The sequence below is a fragment of the Pogona vitticeps genome, chromosome 5 (assembly GCF_051106095.1).
Source record: "Pogona vitticeps strain Pit_001003342236 chromosome 5, PviZW2.1, whole genome shotgun sequence".
In the NCBI taxonomy this organism is placed as follows: Eukaryota; Metazoa; Chordata; class Lepidosauria; order Squamata; family Agamidae; genus Pogona; species Pogona vitticeps.
The window spans coordinates 184,845,286-184,864,740 of NC_135787.1; the positions used below are offsets into that span (position 1 = coordinate 184,845,286).

Consider the following 19,455-nt stretch of genomic DNA (forward strand, 5'->3'; position numbering starts at 1 on the left):
TCGGTTCAGGAATCCAAATCAAAGCAGATCTGACAGATGGCTGTCCAATTTTCTCCTGAATGTCTCCAGTGTTGGAGCACTCACCCCTTCCCAAGATAATTGGTTCCATTGTCATACTGCTCTAACAGTTAAGAGGTTTTTTCCTAACATTCAGCTAAAGTCTGGCTTCCTGAAACTTGATCCCATTATTATGTGACCTGCACTCTGGGATGCTTGAGTACAGATCCTTCTTATCAAAGACAAAAAGAGGCTGTCTTTTGCCTAAACCATTTTAAACATTAATATTACCTAACGGTCAAAGGAGATATTCATTGGATGCGTGTTCCCTATCATTCTCCTGTTTTACCTTTCACCAATATGATTTCCTCAGATATTCAAGTCTCAGCTAGCAGTCTTGTTAAATATGTTTGTGTTTACCTTGCAAAAACTAATTACAAAACAGAGCATGCTAAATGCAACATAGAGAGTTGATGAAAAGGCATTTGCTGTCAAAAACAGACAAGCTTCACCACTTGAGGCAGCACACATTCTATAGCCTGGTTCTTACTAAGGGGACAATACTATGACCAGAAATATAAATTTTAAAAATTAGCAAATGAGATGCATGCACCTTTCTAAACCAATGGGGATTTTAAATTTTTTAGTACTTCCCTCGACCACCACCACCGTCAACAACAACAACAACAATACCTTATTAGGACCATGTAACCTGGCATGGCTCCAAACGAATAAATTAAACAGCAGACTAAGGACAAAATTAAATAGTAGTGCAACATTGTTCCACAGCTTTCTTCTCTACTACACTGGCCTGGGATGGCTGAGCCATTTCCAAATGGAAATCCTGGTGATGCAATACAGGAGCAATTTCTAAGTGCCTGCAAAAAAAAAGAAGAAGAGAAAAAGTATCAATTTTAAATTATTTGAAAGCCGTATTGAGAGTGAAGCAAAGCGTTCTGCTTATATACCACCCCATAACTCTTAAAGCACCCTCTGGGCAGTTTACAATTTAATTATGCAGACCACATATTGCCCCCTCAGTGAGCTGGCTACTCAATTTACCAACCTTGGAATGAAGGAAGGTTTAGTCAACCTTGAGCTGGCTTCCTGAGCCTGGAATTGAGCCCAAGGTTGTGAGCAGAGTCTTCACTGCAATACTGCAGTCTAACCACTGTGTCAATGAGGCATTGTGCCAGGTTAACTATTGCACCATAAGGGAAGTCGTTCCCAAGTCCAGCTGGAAATTACAGTTGCATTCCATGGACTCTATGATGTTGTGCCAGTAACTCATATTTTAAAATTTAATTCATTTAAGTATATTCTTGTACTACCTTTCACTAAAATGCAATAAGATCACTCAATAAAATAACGAAACTGTAAGACCTCTCAGAAAAGGATAAGAAGGGCTGGTTGGCAATGCTAGCTGTCGGAAACATGACCAGAAAAATGAGTGGTTCACCGAAGGGAAAGGGAATTCCTCCTCCCTGGCAGCCTCCTCAGTGTGTGCGACCAGTTGTGTGAGTGATCTTGGAAGCCAATGCCAAAATGAAGAGCTTGCAAGAGGTGGCATGATGCTCAGAATATCATCCGTCTTGCATGGGCAGAGCGGCACCAACAAAATTCTAGACATTGTACTGTAGTTTTAGTTGTATCGATTGTTTAATAGGTTTGTAAGCCACCTGGGCTCCCTGCTTGGGAAGAAACGAGGGTCACAAGGGAAAGAAGTGAAATAAATAGGTGAATATGTAAACATATGTCTATTTCACCCATCCCTGGTCTGCAGGTAAAGCAGGATCACGGGCACCCACAGGAAATGAACAAGGAGAGAATGTGCCCTGTCCTGAGAAATCTATATGTGGGGCAGGAAAGCAACAGTCAGAACTGGACATGGAACAACTGATTGGTTCAAAATTGGGAAAGGAGTACGACAAGGCTGTATATTGTCCCCCAGCTTATTTAACTTATGTGCAGAATGCATCATGCAAAAGGCTGGACTGGATGAATCCCAAGCCGGAATAAAGATTGCTGGAAGAAATATCAACAACCTCTGATATGTAGATGATACCACTCTGATGGCAGAAAGTGAGGAGGAATTAAGGAACGTTGTAATGAGGGTGAAAGAGGAGAGCGCAAAAATGGTCTGAAGTTCAACATCAAAAAAACCAAGATGATGGCCACTGGTCCCATCACCTTCTGGCAAAGAGAAGGGGAAGATATGGAGGCAGTGACAGATTTTACTTTCTTGGGCTCCATGATCACTGCAGATGGTGAGAGCAGCCACGAAATTAAAAGACGCCTGCTTCTTGGGAGGAAAGTGATGACAAACCTTGACAGCATCTTAAAAAGCAGAGACATCACCTTGCCGACAAAGGTCCGCATAGTCATTTCCAGTAGCAATGTATGGAAGTGAGAGCTGGACTATAAAGAAGGCTCACCACCAAAGAATTGATGCTTATGAATTGTGGTGCTGGAGGAGACTCTGGAGAGTCCCCTGAACTGCAAGGAGAACAAACCTATCCATTCTGAAGGAAATCAACCCTGAGTGCTCCCTGGAAGGACAGATCCTAAAGTGGAGGCTCCAATACTTTGGCCATCTGATGAGAAGAGAAGACTCCCTGGAAAAGACCTTGATGTTGGGAAAGTTTGAAGGCAGGAGGAGGAGGGGATGACAGAGGATGAGATGGTTGGACAGTGTCACTGAAGCAACCAACATGAATTTGACCCAACTCCGGGAGGCAGTGGAAGACAGGAGGGCCTGGCGCGCTCTGGTCCATGGGATCACAGAGAGTCAGACATGACTTAATGACTAAACAACAAAATGTGCCCTGTTAAACCTAAACATATTTATTATTTTAATCTACACAGAAAGATGCATTGTGGAGGAGTAATGTGTGGAAATTCTGCTAAGACATCAGTATGCAGCCTTGACTCCCGCCCCCCCGGAAAAATTGCAGCAGAAACGCTTAGTTATGGCTCCCCTCACCCCAAGTGGTATTTCTATGCTGCCAGAAATATATGGCTTACTGTATGTTTTCCAGTTCCATTCGATACTTCGCACCCCGCAAGACACGCTGAAACATACGCTATCCCATTGTCTCCGCAAACGGGGTCCCACAGCTTGGTGGAGCAGTTACAACCACGGTTACAGTCAGTATACAAAGTTGTTTCCACATAGGAGAGTTGATCTATCCTGAAAAATATTCCCCAAAGGTAAGAAAGGAACAGGCAAGGGATGAAAATGAGGGCCAGACAGTGCTGTCCTCAAAATGGAGGGCTCCATGGCTCCCTTTAGGACAACAGCAGGACAAAAGATCTTGAAAGTTTGTGTGGCTTGGCAGGATGGTTATAGAGGGCTGGACTTAGCCCAGGAATGCCAGAGTTCATAATTCGTGTTCACACGTGGTTCACTTCAGGGCACTGGATATGTCATAAAGGGCTTTTCTAAACAGAGAAGTCTCTCCCCCTCACACAGACTCTTTCTCTTGCTTCGCTGTGAGAAAGCACAGGATTTCCTGAGCTCTGAATCAAAACTCACCCTTTAAAGAGTTGTTTTTCTTAAGAACAAGACTGCATGTCTTTAGGAAATCTTTAAGAAATCTTTTAAAATCCATTTCTCGTCCGGAGCTTTTTTGTTGTTGTTGTTTTTTTTTTGCCTGTCTGATTGAGGGCTAATCAAAAACTTCAATGTAAGCCGCCCAGAGACCTTTGGTTAGAGTGGGTGGCATATAAGTTAAATAAATAAATAAATAAATAAATAAATAAATAAATAAATAAATAAATAAATAAATAAATAAATAAATAAATAAATAAATAAACAATTAATTAATTAATTAATTAATTAATTAATTAATTAATTACTTTGAGAGGTTCTCACCACACATTAGCTTCTAATGGGCACCACAACACTAAATTTCACAGTGTGGGACAAGGCAATGTCTAGAATCCTGCTGTCGTACATTACACTGCAGAAGGCTAATGATGTAATCAGCCACAGTGATTTTTTAGAAATAAAATATTTCTAATTCCCCACCCAACCCTGAAGGTCGCAAGACTCCCATAGAATGCCTTTTGTCTCTGGGAAACGATGGAGGGAGGCACAGGACAGGTGAAAGTCTTTAATTTCTGGAAACTGACACTGCTGGGATGATTTCATTCTGGGTTCAAACACACAAATGACCACTGCTAATGATGTGTTGTTGGTGTATGAGTCATATGAGCCACCTGCATCCTATTTAACAACTCTTCAAATACTGCAGGTTTATAGAATATTTATTATTGGTAGATTCAATATTTTCCTGTCAGGAACACATCAGGGCAGATTCATGGGAATTCTCTGCCAAGAAGGATGCTTATTGGATCTTTTTCACATGCTCACATACCACAGTTTTTACATGGCCTGTGTGGCCTTGGGCAAGCTGTACACTCCCAGGGTGGCCCCAGAACAAGGGATTGGAAGCCACTTCTGAGTATTCTCTACCCAGAAAGCCCTGGATAGGGTTGCAATAAGTCAGAATTGACTTGACAGAACAAAACAACATCATCATCATCATCAACAACAACAACACCATATAAATTTCAGAATCATTCGATCAATATCTGGTTATGTAGACCAGACTTCCTGCATTACTACCCAAGTTGCTAATTTTTTAAATCTACAAGATGAACGTGAGTACAGGATACTGTTTTTTCTTAATTTTCGGTGTTCATTCTGTGTCTTTTATGTACACGGCTTGGTGCTTGGCACTTTGAAGAGGTCATATGATTATACTAAACAGTGGCCCGAAGAAGCAAGCCAGTGACATAACATTTAGTGGCAGATTACGATAAACTAAGTTAGCACAGGAATCTCCTATCGTACCCCATCCATCCATCCATCCATCCATCCATCCATCCATCCATCCATCCATCCATCTATCTATCTATCTATCTATCTATCTATCTATCTATCTATCTATCTATCTATCTATCTATCTATCTATCTATCTATCTATCTATCTATCTATCTATCTATCTATCTATCTAAATAAATAAATAAATAAATAAATAAACAAACAAACAAACAAACAAACAAACAAACAAACAAACAAACAGGGGGCCATCCAATGGGGAAAAAGGAAAAACGAGCCATAAAACTGCGGAACCATGCTTGGGCTATGGAAATATCGTAAGACAGCAACCCAGAACTAAGATGATTTGGACACTTACCCTTCATAGGAGACAGTTAGGCCCGCAACAGAAGCATTTTTACAGACCAGGAAAAAGGCAGTGAAATAGAGAAGGTACTCTGTCACAGAACTCCAAAAGCCAATGTGGGCAGCTTTGTACGTGCTTATCTTGAATTTTTTCATCATCAGGCTGCCAAAGAAATATCCAGCGCATATAACTGGTAAATTATAAACAGCTAGAAAGGAAAATCAAGAGATGAAAGAACAAAATAAAAAGGAAACAAGTTTCTCACCCATGTTGTCGTAAATCAGAAACAGTTCAAATAGACCTTATTTGAAAATCTGGGTGAGGGGAGAACAGAACCTATGATGTGGTGATTCAGTGGCTCACCAGCCTTCCTCTTGCATCCTTTGGGATTCTAACTTCCAGACATTTAATCTGTTATTCTTGAACTACATCTCCCATACATCATGGCCAGCACAGCTAGTGGTAAAGTTTCCAGGAGTTTTAGCCCAAGAACATCTGGCGACCCATGTTTAAGTATTGTATGTGTGTCAGTTTCCCATGTGATGGAGAACCTTGATCATGTAAATTCCATATCATATGGAGATTCCAAGCATGTATAAGCCCTTCCCACCAAGGCCTTTATCCCTAATTCAGGGACAGTGAGGTGGTGGAATCCATGAGGACATCATGGAGGTGCTGAGGCCAAATGGCTTGGATTGGGTGTCTCCCTAAAGATGTCCTTAATTATAAAACTGAAATGGGTTGTAGTGGAAACTCACCGCTGGTATTGCAGCAGCATCAACAAGCTCATGGTTGAAGTGCCGGGCTAATTTATATATTTCTATATTCATAAATCTTATCTGATTGATATCCTCACAAGAGCACAGGACAGCTTACAATTCACATAAAACATAAAAGTTAAGATCACTAACTAAAAAAAAATAAAAATTAAAATGTAACATCCTGAATAATGAATATCTAAAATCACACATCTAAAAACCAAAATCAGACACACCTCTAAAATTACAAGTTTTGAAAAACACAGAATGCAAGGTCATCAGGAATGATGATATCATCTGTAAACACCTCTCCCCCATCCCGACCAGATTATTGTGCCTCTGAGGGCCAAAGCGGAATAGGTAACTTCACAACTAGTAAGTTGTAAATTAGGAGCGAATTATTGTTTAACAATTTTTCACAGCTTTGTTTGTTATTGTTGTTATTTGGTGTTAAGTACAAGCCTCCCTCTGCTTATGGTGACCCTATGCCTGAGTGATCGCCAAAATGCCCTGCCCTCAGTAGCTCTGCTCAGGTCTTCCAAACTTAAGGGATTCAATCCAACTTCTATTTGGTCTTCCTCTTCTCCAGCTCCTTTCCCACCTTTCCCAGCATTATTGTCTTTTCTAGAGAATCCTGCCTTCTTATCTAATGCCCAAAGTAGGACAACCTTAGATTTGTCATTTTCACTTCCAGAGAAAATTCAGGCACCATTGGAACTGGGATCCACTTGTTTGTCTTTCTGGCAGTCCAGGGTATCTACAAAGCTCTCCTCCAGTAAAGGTAAAGGTAAAGGTTCCCCTTGACAATTTTTGTCCAGTCGTGTTCAACTCTAGGGGCCGGTGCTCATCCCCGTTTCCAAGCCATAGAGCCAGCGTTTGTCCGAAGACAATCTTCCGTGGTCACATGGCCAGTGCGACTTAGACACGGAACGCTGTTACCTTCCCACCGAGGTGGTCCCTATTTATCTACTTGGATTTGCATGCTTTCGAACCGCTAGGTTGTCGGGAGCTGGGACAAGCGACGGGTGCTCACTCCGTCATGTGGATTCGATCTTACGACTGCTTGGTCTTCTGACCCTGCAGCACAGGCTTCTGCGGTTTAGCCCACAGCGCCACCACGTCCCTGCTTCCTCCAGTACCACATGCCAAACAAATCCATCTTTTTTTCCTAGTAGGTGGATATCTCCCATGTTGGTTTTCACTTCCTGCCCCCAACTCATATTTCCTCTGCTTGTTCTTGCTCCCCTTGTCCCACCCTTCTCCTTGCTTTTTCCCTAGACCAGTGATTCCTGACTTTGAGTTCCCATATGTTCTTGGACTACAATTCCCAGAAATCCTGGCCAGCACAGCTAGTGGTGAAGGCTTCTGGGAGTTTTAGTCCAAGAACATATGAGGACCCAAGGTTGGGAACCAATGCTCTAGACTATATACGAACAGCTGTTGCCCTCTAGATCGGGGTCCCCAACCCCTGGTCTGTGGCCCAGTGCCAGTCTGTGGATTTGGCAGGATTGGGCCGTGGAGACAGATCTCCCCCCCGCACGCACTCCCCACCCACCCGTGAATGCAGGGAGTGCTCCCTGCCATGCACAGACCCCACACACCCCAACCAGTCCACAGTTCAGAAAAAGTTGGGGACCACTGCTCTAGATGCATTTTGGGAATCCTAATATATCTGCCATGCTGTTTGGGGCAATCCCAGCAGTGTCTAAAATAGATGGTTGTCTAGATAAGCTCTAATGTTTATAATAAACTCCTTCACAAACTTTCACACATACAGATAACCACACTCTCTCATGTACATTCATTTCTTTTACCTATTGAAAAAATTGCATCAGATGCAGAAATTCCATACTGCTGCTCCAGATATTTTGGCATAAAAGTAATCATCCCAATGTAAGCATTGAACTGTATGACAGTGATGCATAAGAAAAGCATATAAATTGGGTTGTGAACTAGACTTTTCAGGTAAGGGATGAAATCTGGAAAACAGAGAAAATAACAATTAACCATAGCCAGAGAATCTAGTTATTTGAAATGCAACATTATGTATCTCTTCGTGGGTTCACAGAATTATAGAGAAACGAAGGGACCTGGAGGTCATCTAGTCCAACCCAAAGGCAAATCCACAGCTGAACATCCCCAATAGCTGGTCATTCAAACTTTATTTTAAAATCTTCCTTGAAGAAGACTCTGCCATCCTCCAACAGGCCTTAAATAATCTGAAGATGTCCATCATGTTATACCTCAGCCATCTCTTCTCCAGGCTAAGCACACCTAACTCCCTCAACCAATTTTCATAGGGGTTGGTTTCCGTAATTTACATTTTTTATTAAGTACAAAACAGGTGATCCCCTCCACATGAGATTTTGGCCTAGGACAGCTCGAATCATGAAGTTTCAAAACTGGACAGATGGGATACTTTAAGGCAGAGGAGCCTCCCAGTCTGGCTTTTAAGGAACTTGTTTTTTCTCTTAAAATCATCAAGAACTGGAAGAAATCATGAAATTCACTTAATCTAACCCAGTGTTCAGTGAGTAATTTTGCATCCACAATATTCAGAACTAGAGATGGGCTTGAATTTAAAAATGAATAACCAAATTCATTCAAAAATTACTAATTTGTTGATTTGTATTCGTATTAATCAATGTCCCCAATGTCTCACGAATAGAGATGGGGGTATTTGTATTCGTATACGAATATCCCCACAGAGGTGGCAATCCACTCGCCACTCTTTGACCTTGTAGTGAGGCTTATCTTCCCACCTCCTGCCCTGGCAGGTGAGCGGATAGCGCACTGCGGATCAATAGGTAGAATTGCGCGGTCCACGTCCGTGGTGGTTCGGTGAGTGGACCATTTGGCCCCATGAGGCCAGACCCTCATTAATGCCACCTGTGCGGGGATATTCATATTCATATACGAATACGAATAACCCCATCTCTACTTACAAATCAATGAATGTTTAGTCATTTTTTTATTTGTTAATTTGTTTGGCTATAAAATAACCCCCACAGCATCTAGAGACACCAAAATTGCATGGAAACTTCCTCTGACTCTTTTCTACAAGCCCTTCAAGTAGAAATTTGGTAGATGGGCAGAATTTAAATCGATCAATCAATCAATCAATCAATCAATCAATCAATCAATCAATCAATCAATCAATCAATCAATCTGCACACACCATGCTTTGGCTTACCTTTAGCGATTTCACGGACATTCACTTTGGCATGGCTGGTATTTTCTGTTGCTAGAAATGACGTAGTACCTTTGGGTGATATGTCAGTGCTCTTTTCCTCCCCTTCCTTCGGGAGGGACTTGGGCACGAAGCAGAAGGGAACTGCGACGAGGAAGTTCACGGCGGCACATATGAGGACTCCCAACCACCAGGCCCCAACCCAGCGAGCATCTGTGAGACTTAATGTTACTTCCTCTGTGAACAGATGAATGGGGAGCGGATTAGTAGAACCATGGTATAAGCCAGCAATGGCAAACCTTTCTCCGGGCACAGGAGCCGTAAGTTGCCGGTTCGCTATTCCGACTCCCGCACAGCCAGACCTGAGAAGGAGGCTGCAGTCGTAGTGCTGGCGCTTCGACAGGTGGATCCAGAGCAGCTGGTGCTGGCAGTGGATCCAGAGTGGGGTCTTACTTTACTTTACTTTAGACACCTCTTTGTCTTGAGGCACCTCTGTGCCTGGGATTCTCCTTTCCACTGCCAGTTCTGGTTCTGCCGCTGCACCGCTGCGGCACGTCACCCGCTGGTGTTTTTTTTGTGTGTGTTTCCCCCCCAGTTTGGGCTTGTTGTTGTTTAGTCGTTTTGTGTCCGACTCTTCGTGACCCCATGGACCAGAGCATGCCAGGCCCTCCTCTCTTCCACTGCCTCCCGGAGTTGGGTCAAATTCATCTTGGTCGCTTCAATGACACTGTCCAACCATTTCGTCCTCTCTCGTCCCCTTCTCCTCTTGCCTTCACACTTTCCCAACATCAGGGTCTTTTCCTGATGTTCACCCAGTTTGGGTACGCGAGCCCAAAAAGGTTCACCACCACTGGTATACGCCATTCTTAGGAAAAGGCTATACCAACATTCAAAAGAGCAATTTTTTTCCCCAGCACACGCACAGATGTGGGAGATGGAGCCAGAAAGGAGAGAGGAAAAACAGTTTAAATAGAGGAAACGTCTTATTGTGCTATTATGTCTGGCTGGAAAGAAATAAATGTGTAAGTATCTCACAGCAAAATAACAGGGTACTCCATTTCTGGAATGATTCATGCTGACAATCACATTACCTAGGTCTATGAATCCAAAATCGACATACAGCTGGGCACAATAGGAACCGATCATTAAGCCCAATAAAGGACCCAAGACAGTAGCTATCTGTAGGCAGCCTAAAGGAGATGTTTTAAAGATAAAAGTACATAAAATCAGTTACTTTCATATTGCTTCTTCTCCAGCATTGGTTTGACTTGGCTTCAGCAATTCTGGGGTGTTCCTTGAAACAATAAAACAGTAGGACCCCCATAGCCACAGTGGATCAGTTCCAAGCCACCCCATGGATGCTGAAAAATGCAAATTATAGCAAATGCCATTTTTAATAGTGAATTAATAGCATGGTCTCTGTCTCCCTCTCGTGGCCCGTCCTGTTAATAACATTGTGGAAATATATTTCACTAGCAAATGCTATACAGTGGTGCCTCACTTGACAATGTTAATTCATTCCAACAAAATCACTGTAGAGTGAAAACATCGTAAAGTGAAATAAAAAAGCCTATTGAAATGCATTGAAAACTGTCCAATGTGTTCCAATGGGCTGAATAATTCACCGTCCAGTGAAGATCCTCCATGGGGCGGCCATTTTCGGTGCCTGTAAAGCAAGGAATCCGTCCAAAAACACAGTGGGGAGCCATTTTGAGCAGCCAGTGGCTATTTTGAAAACCTGATGATCAGCTGTTTTGATCATCATAATGTGAAGAATCGGTTCCCGAGGCAGGGAACCGATCGTCGGGAGGCGAAAAAAGCCCATTAAAACATTGTTTTGTGACTGCAATTGCGAGTGAAAAAACATTGTCTTGAAGCGGATTCGTCGTTATACAGGGTAATCGTTAAGCGGGGCACGACTGTACATAGCATTGTCTATGGCTCCTTCTAGTGGCCAGTTCTGGTAACTTAATTAAGAAGCCCAGGCAGAAATAACCACACCTACGAGGGATGTATCATTAAGTTGTAGAAAACACCCAGGTTTGCACAAGTATAAAACCATTTTCAGAGGGAGGGAAAATGCAGAAGGGGGGGGAAAGAGAAATGTCCAAAAATGTCAAGTGAGGAGGACCGAGTGAGGGTCTAGAATGTTAACTGGTGATGACACATGGGGAAACCAGAGGGGAGAATGGGTTGGACAGAAGTAGAATGGCAATCTGATTAAGGTGAGCTTGAAGAGAATTCAATACTTTAAATAACCTCCTATTTTGTGAATGTGAGTTATTGCGCTTCTGTATGATCAATTCAAACTACCAGGGAAATGGCCCAATATTGCAGCACAATATCAAGGCTGCGTTGCCAGCAGGAAAAAGGATGCCAAGCTTTACACTGCAAAGCACAGCCTAAATGTTGACAACACCAATGGCAGCAGTCAAGATGGTCTACAACAGCCATTCTCAACCTTGGGTAACCCAGGCGTTGGACTGCAACTCCCAGAAATCCTGACCAGCACAGCTGGTAATGAGGGCTTCTGGGAATTGCAGTCCAAGAACACCTGGTTCACCCAAGGTTGGGAATGGCTGGTCTATGGATACCCTTTTGTACTCACTACCATTCACAAAGAGACACAAAGCAAGGGAAAACCCAGAAGCTGATTTCTTTTTTTCACCAGTAACTCACTTTTCATCCAAACATAAAGCAAGGGTCAAGGATTTGATGAGCCAACTCTTCTATAAATTATGTTTACAAGTAGAACCATTTGAATCAAAGGAACTTATGGAGGAGGACTCACCAAACTCCCACTGATTCAGTGGACCTACTTAAGTGCAACTTACTACATTTAGCAAAGGGATTTCCATGGGCATGGAGTATTAATGGTATGCAAATTGGAAGCAAAAAAATTGAGGGGGATGAAGTGGGAATAAAATGAAATGTTGTGAAAAGAAACTAAGAGAGCAGCCCTATGCACATCTGTCTGGAGGCAAAGGACAGTGAATACAGGGAGATTTTTTTTTTTCTGGACAAACATGCATAGAATTGCATTGCAAATATTTGTAAGAAACTTTTTCAATCTTGGTTTAAAAACAAACAAGCATAACACTACGCTTAAGTATTGATTGCAAGCATACCAATATAGAAGGGAGAATTTTCACTTCTTGCAAAATCCTCCACGAATGAAATGCCTAAAGGCGTGATGGGAGTTTCGCCCACTCCTCGAATGATGTTTCCCACCATCACAAACACCCACATCAAGGATCCAGCTTGTTTGTTACATTCTAGCAAGAAACACACACACACACACACAATCAATATCACATCCATATGGAGGCTTTCGCAAGGTAATGAAATATTTCAATGCTTTCCATTTATTTGTAATGAAGCATTGATATACCCGTAGATAATGACATGTTGGCCTGAACTGGATCAATATGAAACTACAACAGGATGACACATCATTCTGCTGCCCCCATCTCCTAGTAAATCATGGAGTTCCAGGAGGGCAAAGAAAAAGATAACTATACATGTTGACTTAGGATGTGTTGATACAGCTGGAGAAATATGAATCCACTTGCTGTGAAGTCTCTCTGCGGAATTTAGATTTCCCTGGGTCTGTTTGCACTAACTGGCCACATAGGGAGAGGAAATTGGCTAAACAGCCTTGTTTGCAGCTTGTTAATGTAGTTCACCTGCAGGACAAATGGTTGCAGGAGAACTACTTAATAAGATGTAAATAAGGGCTGAGTGGCAATTTCACTCTCTATTTTTCTTTTTCTTTTTGGGGGGGATTGTCTAGGTGCTCTAACACAACAGTGCTGGCACCAAGCTTTTTTTTTAAAAAAAGAAAACATGTCATTATTTGTATTATTTGCAAAGATCCAGCTTGTCTAGGCTGAATCTTTTCCTCCTCTGCCACTTTTCTTAATCATTTCAAACAATCACACTACCTGAACCCATGCAAATGGATCCACTGTGGAAAAGAAAGTAGAAGCCCCAGTGGCAGATGGGGGAGGACTCTGGCATGATTCGCATCTGCTTTTACAACATGTGGTCAATGAAAAAAATGCAAATTCCAGCATCCCAATCCTGTATCATTTTCCACATTTTTAGTCAATGTAATCACTCATGCAGTTGCTTTGATGTCACAAAGGACCAAGAGTCCTAGCTGTTATCAATCTGAGTAAGGATTGCAGAATTTTTAGGTTCATCATGAAAGTGGGAAGAGTGGGGAGAGGATTTTTTTTAAGAGGAAAGGGTGACCTAATTATTGTGACGTCTTGTGGTAGGAAAGTGCATTAGGCATGGTGTGAAGTAGAACTTGGTTCCCTTTTCCTAGTTGGGGGATTCGGGACATATAAAAGGATGTACCTCATACAGAATATGATTTGTGACCCCAAAACGTAATAATAGCTGCCAGGGATTAAACCAGACTTGGACACATTCAGGCAAGTCCACACCACTGTGACTAAATATCTCCAGTATCAGAGGCAGTGTATCTCTCTCTATGTCATTTACTGGGAAAGACAACTGGGAAGTTGCTATAAGTTTCACGGCCTGCTGGTAAGCTCCTTGGCCACTGTGCAAACAGAATGCTAAACTAGACAAATCTTTAGTCTGATCCCACAGAGTTTCTCTTATGATTTTTTTATGGTTAAACAGAAGGAAAGACAACAAATATAGCAGGAATCTTACCTTCTAAGGGCTGTTCACTAGCAAGGGAAAATTGGCTTTGATTTGCAAGGCAGAGAGCCATACTTGAAGAAGAAGAGTTTTCCACTAAAGAAGCAGTGTTTTCATACTGGTACCTGTGAAGTCAAAATAAAATGAAGACAAAGCAGGAGGTGGTCAGCCTTCTTTTCTTTTGTGCTCCTCAGTAGCTGGCTGGATAGCTCAGTGAGTTGGGTACCTGGCTGCAGAGGCAACAGTTGGGAGTTCGATTCTCCCCCACCATGCCTCCTGGGAGGAAAACCAGCCTGTGTGGCCTTGAGCAAGCTGCACAGTCCCAGGGTGTTCCCTTGAAGAAACATATGGTAAACCTCTTTGGAGTATTCTCTATCTAGAAAACCCTGAAAAGGGTTACCATAAGTCAGAATTGACTTGATAGCACATGGTTATTATTGGCTGGCTGGATGATGCAGTGGTTTAAGTACCTGGTTGTTTGATTCCCCCACTCTGCCTCCTGCCAGAAGAGCCAGCCTATGAAAACTGAAAGCTGCAAAGTCCCAAGGTAATATAATATAATATAATATAATATAATATAATATAATATAATATAATATAATATAATATAATATAATATACTACACAATTAGTTTTGGTCCATGAAACCACTTTTTGCAAATGGTTGCATTAGCTTTAATTGACAGGATGGCCTAGGGGAATCCATGTGTGGAAAGTCATCATCATTCATGTTACCATTCTGGGCAGGTCTACTTAGAAATAAGCCCCACCCCCAGTTTAGTGGAGCTTACTCACAGGAAGAAGCCTATAGAATTGCTGCCTCTATATTTTCATCTCTTACTGGATTCATGTCTGCATGATTTATTTGTCATCTCAGAATTATTGAGATGGATGAAAGAAAGGGGTGTTGCTACGTCTCCCCCCTCCTTTTTTTCAATCAGAAACACAGCAGATATTTTTAATAAATAAATAAATAAATAAATAAATAGGAAAGAAAACTGTCCTGCCAGTACCACCAACAATGCTGATCATTGTTTTTAATTTTATAAATATTATTTTATTATGCTGTTGTTGTAATTAATTTTAAAAATGGCTTAAATATCTAAAACAGTGGTTCCCTACCCTGGGTAACCTGTACGTTCTTGGACTGCAGTTCCCTGATCAGCACAGCTGGTGGTGAAGGATTCTGTGAGTTGCAGTCCAAGAACATGTGGGGTACCTAAGGTTGGGAATCATTGATCAAAACCAAATGGAAATTATACTTTCTTCTTCAGTCATATCGTGTTGTTGTTTAGTCATTAAGTTGTGTCAGACTCTTCATGACCCCATGGACCAGAGCATGCCAAGCCCTCTGTCTTCCGCTGCCTCCCAGAGTTGTGTCAAATTCATGTTGGTAGCTTCGGTGACCCTGTCCAACCATGCCGGTCTCTGTCGTCCCCTTCTCCTCTTGCCTTCACACTTTCCCAACATCAGGGTCTTTTCCAGGGAGTCTTCTCTTCTCATGAGATGGCCAAAGTATTGGAGCCTCAACTTCAGGATCTGTCCCTCCAGTGAGCACTCAGGGTTGATTTCCTTAGGAATGGATAGGTTTGTTTTCCTTGCAGTCCAGGGGACTCTGAAGAGTCTCCTCCAGCACCACAATTCAAAAGCATCAATTCTTTGGTGGTCAGCCTTCTTTGTGGTCCAGCTCTCACTTCCATACATCACTACTGGAAAAAACATAGCTTTGAGGATGCGGACCTTTGTCGGCAAGGTGATGTTTCTGCTTTCTAAGATGCTGTCTAGGTTTGTCATCGCTTTCCTCCCAAGAAGCAGGTGTCTTTTAATTTCATGGTTGCTGTCACCATCTGCAATGATCAGGGAGCCCAAGAAGGTAAAATCTGTCACTGCCTCCGTATCTTCCCCTTCTATTTGCCAGGAAGTGATGGGGCCAGTGGCCATGATCTTAGTTTTTTCGATGCTGAGCTTCAGACCATTTTTTGCTCTCTCCTCTTTCACCCTCATTAAGAGGTTCTTTAATTCCTCCTCACTTTCTGTCATCAGAGTGGTATCATCTGCATATCTGAGGTTGTTGATATTTCTTCTGGCAGTCTTAATTCCAGCTTGGGATTCATCCAGTCCAGCCTTTTGCATGATGTATTGTACATATAAGTTAAATAAGTCATATCCTACCTTATAACAAAGATGCACTTCTAGTTGTTATTCATAAAGACCCTTTGCTCATTGCTTCTACATTTCCCCCTGCTTAATTCTTCCTCTGTGGTTTTGAAAGGTGTTCAGGGGTGTGTCAAACATTGAGCATACTTTGACAAATTTGGTGTTGTATAATGAAAGGGCAATAAGTTCTGATAGTAGGGTACATGCATATACTGCAAGCGTGCTGACATTGATAATGGGACCTACCTTCCCATTAAGAAGTGGGGCAGTGATATCAAGAAGCATCCCAAACCCATCACTGCACAACCAAGAGCAATCATGCGTGGCCTGTGAAGTTTGGATCCCAAATAACTCACAAAGGCAATCACCAGCAAGTTACCTATAAAAAGAAAGATCACAGAATATGATCTAGCCAAAGAAATATACAGTGATACCTCGCAAGACGAATGTCTCGCGCAATGAAAAACTCGCAAGACGAAAGCTATTAGAGATTTTTTTGGTGACTTGCAAAACGAATTTTTCTATGGCCGTGCTTCGCAAGATGATTCCCCCCCCCCAATGCATTCCTATGGGAAAATTCGCAAGACAAAATTTTCACAATACGAAATGACTCGCGGAATGAATTATTTTAATCTTGCGAGGCATCACTGTAATTGGATGTCCCATCCCTTTCAGGAAAAGATAGGTTAAGATGGAATTTGGGGCTCTATATCTGTATGGCTAAACTTATTCACTAGCATACCGATTTCAAAGCTTCCATTGATAACTCCAACCAGTGAGGCCGGGATGTTGAACCGCCTTTCAATCTGTGTGAGCATGCTGTTCATGTACGCCCCAGACATGGTCTTGGCCAGGTATGCAAAAAATAATGCCACCAGAAACACCTACAAGGGGATGAGCAAAACCCATTAGATTAACGCTAAGAAATTGTTAGAGTGAGTTAGAATGATAAAACCACAGAGCTCAGAGAAACCTTGACATCCAAGACTCTGCTCAGTGTAGGATATGCAATTCAAACGTTTTGCCATTATTGTGTAGGCATCCTTCAGTCTCAAGAGACTATGGTAACGTGCTCTGAATAGAGGTCTTGGAACAGCATCTACGTAGTTTGGTTGAGAAGACCAATTCAAGAGTGACAATCCCTTCCACAGTGAAGACAGATACAATCTGTTCCCTGTCCAGCTCCTTGATTTTGCTGCTTTCAGGACTGCCTCTTTGCCTCAGCCTGCTGAACAAGTGTCTCTTCAAATTGGGAGAGGCCATGATGCAACGCCTGCCTCCAGGCTGAAAGCTCAGAGGTCAAGGTTTCCCATCCATTGAGGTCCATTCCTAAGGCCTTCAGATCCCACTGCTTGCAGATATCCTTGTATCGCAGCTGTGGTCTCCCTCTGGGGCGCTTTCCCTACACTAATTCTCCATCTTTTGGAATCCGACTGTCAACTATTTGCCGTTATATTATCCTTGATAAATGGCTACCCAGGCTCTGGCAGAGGTTAAGAGTAACCATTGGAAATAAATTGAGTTAGTCAACCAGATTGTTTGCCTGTGAGAGTGAGAAGTCTGGGTGGCATGATGGACTTGTCTAGGAACTGTTTTTTCACATTCCTTCATATGGCACTGACCTAGGTTCGGTTCCAAGATCTCAAATCCACCTTGTAATTCAGATGAACCACACTGGGAGGAGAAACCTGTACCCATAAAGGGAGGAGTAAGGAAGAAGCAGGTAGGGTCTAAGACTTGTTCCAACCAAGCATTCCTTGATTCAGGATTTTCCAATGAAAGAGAAGGCTTTAAAAATTAAACAAACAGAATTGTAACGACTGACCTAAATTCTCCACCTCTGCACCGTGCTTGGCTTTTAAACAAATGCATACAACGCGAAGCAAAGAAATAAAATAACCACATGTCGTGCATCCTAGTGCATCAGTGATATAAGACTCAGTGTACAGCTACAGGAGTGACAGGGTCGCTTTGGAACAGTTTGGAAGGACAGGGGTTGATAGGATCATTCCTTCCATTCACATGGAAATCACTCCTCCAGCCTCTGGCATTGCAATGTAACTATCAGCTACATGTTGGCGTTAGACCATTCCATTTTAGTCTGTTAGGTCGCAGTGTTCCCACCCCCTTCTTGCTCCCCACACCTTCTCTTTCGCAACAGTTGTCAGCTGGTTGGGAAACAGCCCGCCTCCATTTGCTTGCAGGAGGGCATGGATGCTAGAGAACCCTGAATGTCCTTTGGGCTTTCTTCATTTCCAAAATACATTTCTGCCTTGAAAAAACAACATTATTGCCTACTATATACTGTTGCGTTATGGAGTCTCCACTTACAGGGATTTAGCAATGTCAGCTGATCTCCCTGAGAACAAGTTTCTGCTAACAGAGAGAACCTGAGGTCTTAGTGGCTCAAACCTGAATGCTCAACGGGTTTCCGGACAGCAGCTACTACTCCTAATGTTACTACTGCTGCTACTCTTACTACTACTGCATATGAGTTGCTTCAGCAAGACTTGTAGCTGGAAATATCCAAAGTGAGCCTAGTTTTTTTGTTGTTGTTGTTCATTATTTTTAAAACAGCTAAATCCTGCTGAAGGGTTTATGGTTCTACCCTGTTGTGAATGACGTGGATTCTCTCTTCTGTGGTCTTGTGCTTCTCCTCCCATACTTTTGTTCATCCCCGTTGGCTGTTTGTACAGGCTTGTTGACTGAAGAGACATCCTCTTCAGAACTGATGCTGCCTGGTAGGACTTACTTTCAATCTGCTGTTTTCCCAAATCCTGCTCTAGCTGGCTCTTCCACCACTGGCATTGGTGAGAGATATTAGCCCATGGGGTTCCTTGGCCTGAAAGAAGAGCACACACACACCCACGGACCTAGAACTAGGACAGTTTCTTTTCTTCTTGTTGTTCATTGGGAAGTTGAATGCGTGTTTGTTTGGAGAAAGGAGTGCTTGTGAAAAGCCCCCTTTCCCTGTTTTCTCTGTATGGCGCCCTCATTCTTTTTTTGCATAATAATAAGCTGTGAGAAAGACCTGCTTTACACGAGGTGAGAAAAATGATATCAGATGGAATTTAAAGAATTAAGTATGGGAATGTGGTACACCTTACACTTAATCACATTATTTCCACTCTGGGGACCATGGACAGACCGTAAAGCCAGCACCCTGCAAAATAATGATGGTAATAATAATAATAAGCTCAGCATCCTTCTCCTCATGTTCTCCAGTGACAATCCAAAGCACTACAAATAAGTTTCTTGACAGGCAAAATGATCCTCTTAAAGCTGATAAACCACATTCCTTTCCTCCCAACCATAACACCCTAAGTTTTCTCAGGAACAAAGATAAGGTGGTGATCTGGAAGGTACAGCTCCCTGTCCCAAGGAACTTACATCCAAAACAGTGGACACAGTGGTGAAAACAGCGATTATCTCCCAAAGTTATATTGTGTGTGTGTGTTTAGTCGTTTAGTCGTGTCCGACTCT

The 19,455-nt window shown here is 42.4% G+C and overlaps 1 protein-coding gene across 5 annotated transcripts in view; it reads right to left on the reverse strand.

The window, feature by feature from the left end:
* The window catches only part of SLCO1A2 (solute carrier organic anion transporter family member 1A2), a 41,077-nt gene that overhangs the window by 7,133 nt on the left and 14,489 nt on the right, over positions 1-19,455 (reverse strand). For 3 of the 5 annotated variants that reach the window (XM_020811334.3, XM_072999734.2, XM_020811333.3), the window contains exons 3-12: positions 16,715-16,856; positions 16,219-16,351; positions 13,828-13,940; positions 12,267-12,413; positions 10,230-10,328; positions 9,142-9,375; positions 7,763-7,927; positions 5,203-5,398; positions 3,022-3,187; positions 691-875 (exon numbers count right to left, since the gene is read on the reverse strand). In XM_020811334.3, the coding sequence (XP_020666993.3) occupies positions 691-875; positions 3,022-3,187; positions 5,203-5,398; positions 7,763-7,927; positions 9,142-9,375; positions 10,230-10,328; positions 12,267-12,413; positions 13,828-13,940; positions 16,219-16,351; positions 16,715-16,856 (1,580 nt within the window). The remainder of the gene's footprint in view (positions 1-690; positions 876-3,021; positions 3,188-5,202; positions 5,399-7,762; positions 7,928-9,141; positions 9,376-10,229; positions 10,329-12,266; positions 12,414-13,827; positions 13,941-16,218; positions 16,352-16,714; positions 16,857-19,455) is intronic. The other 2 variants (XM_078376423.1, XM_078376422.1) reach the window with 1 other exon arrangement.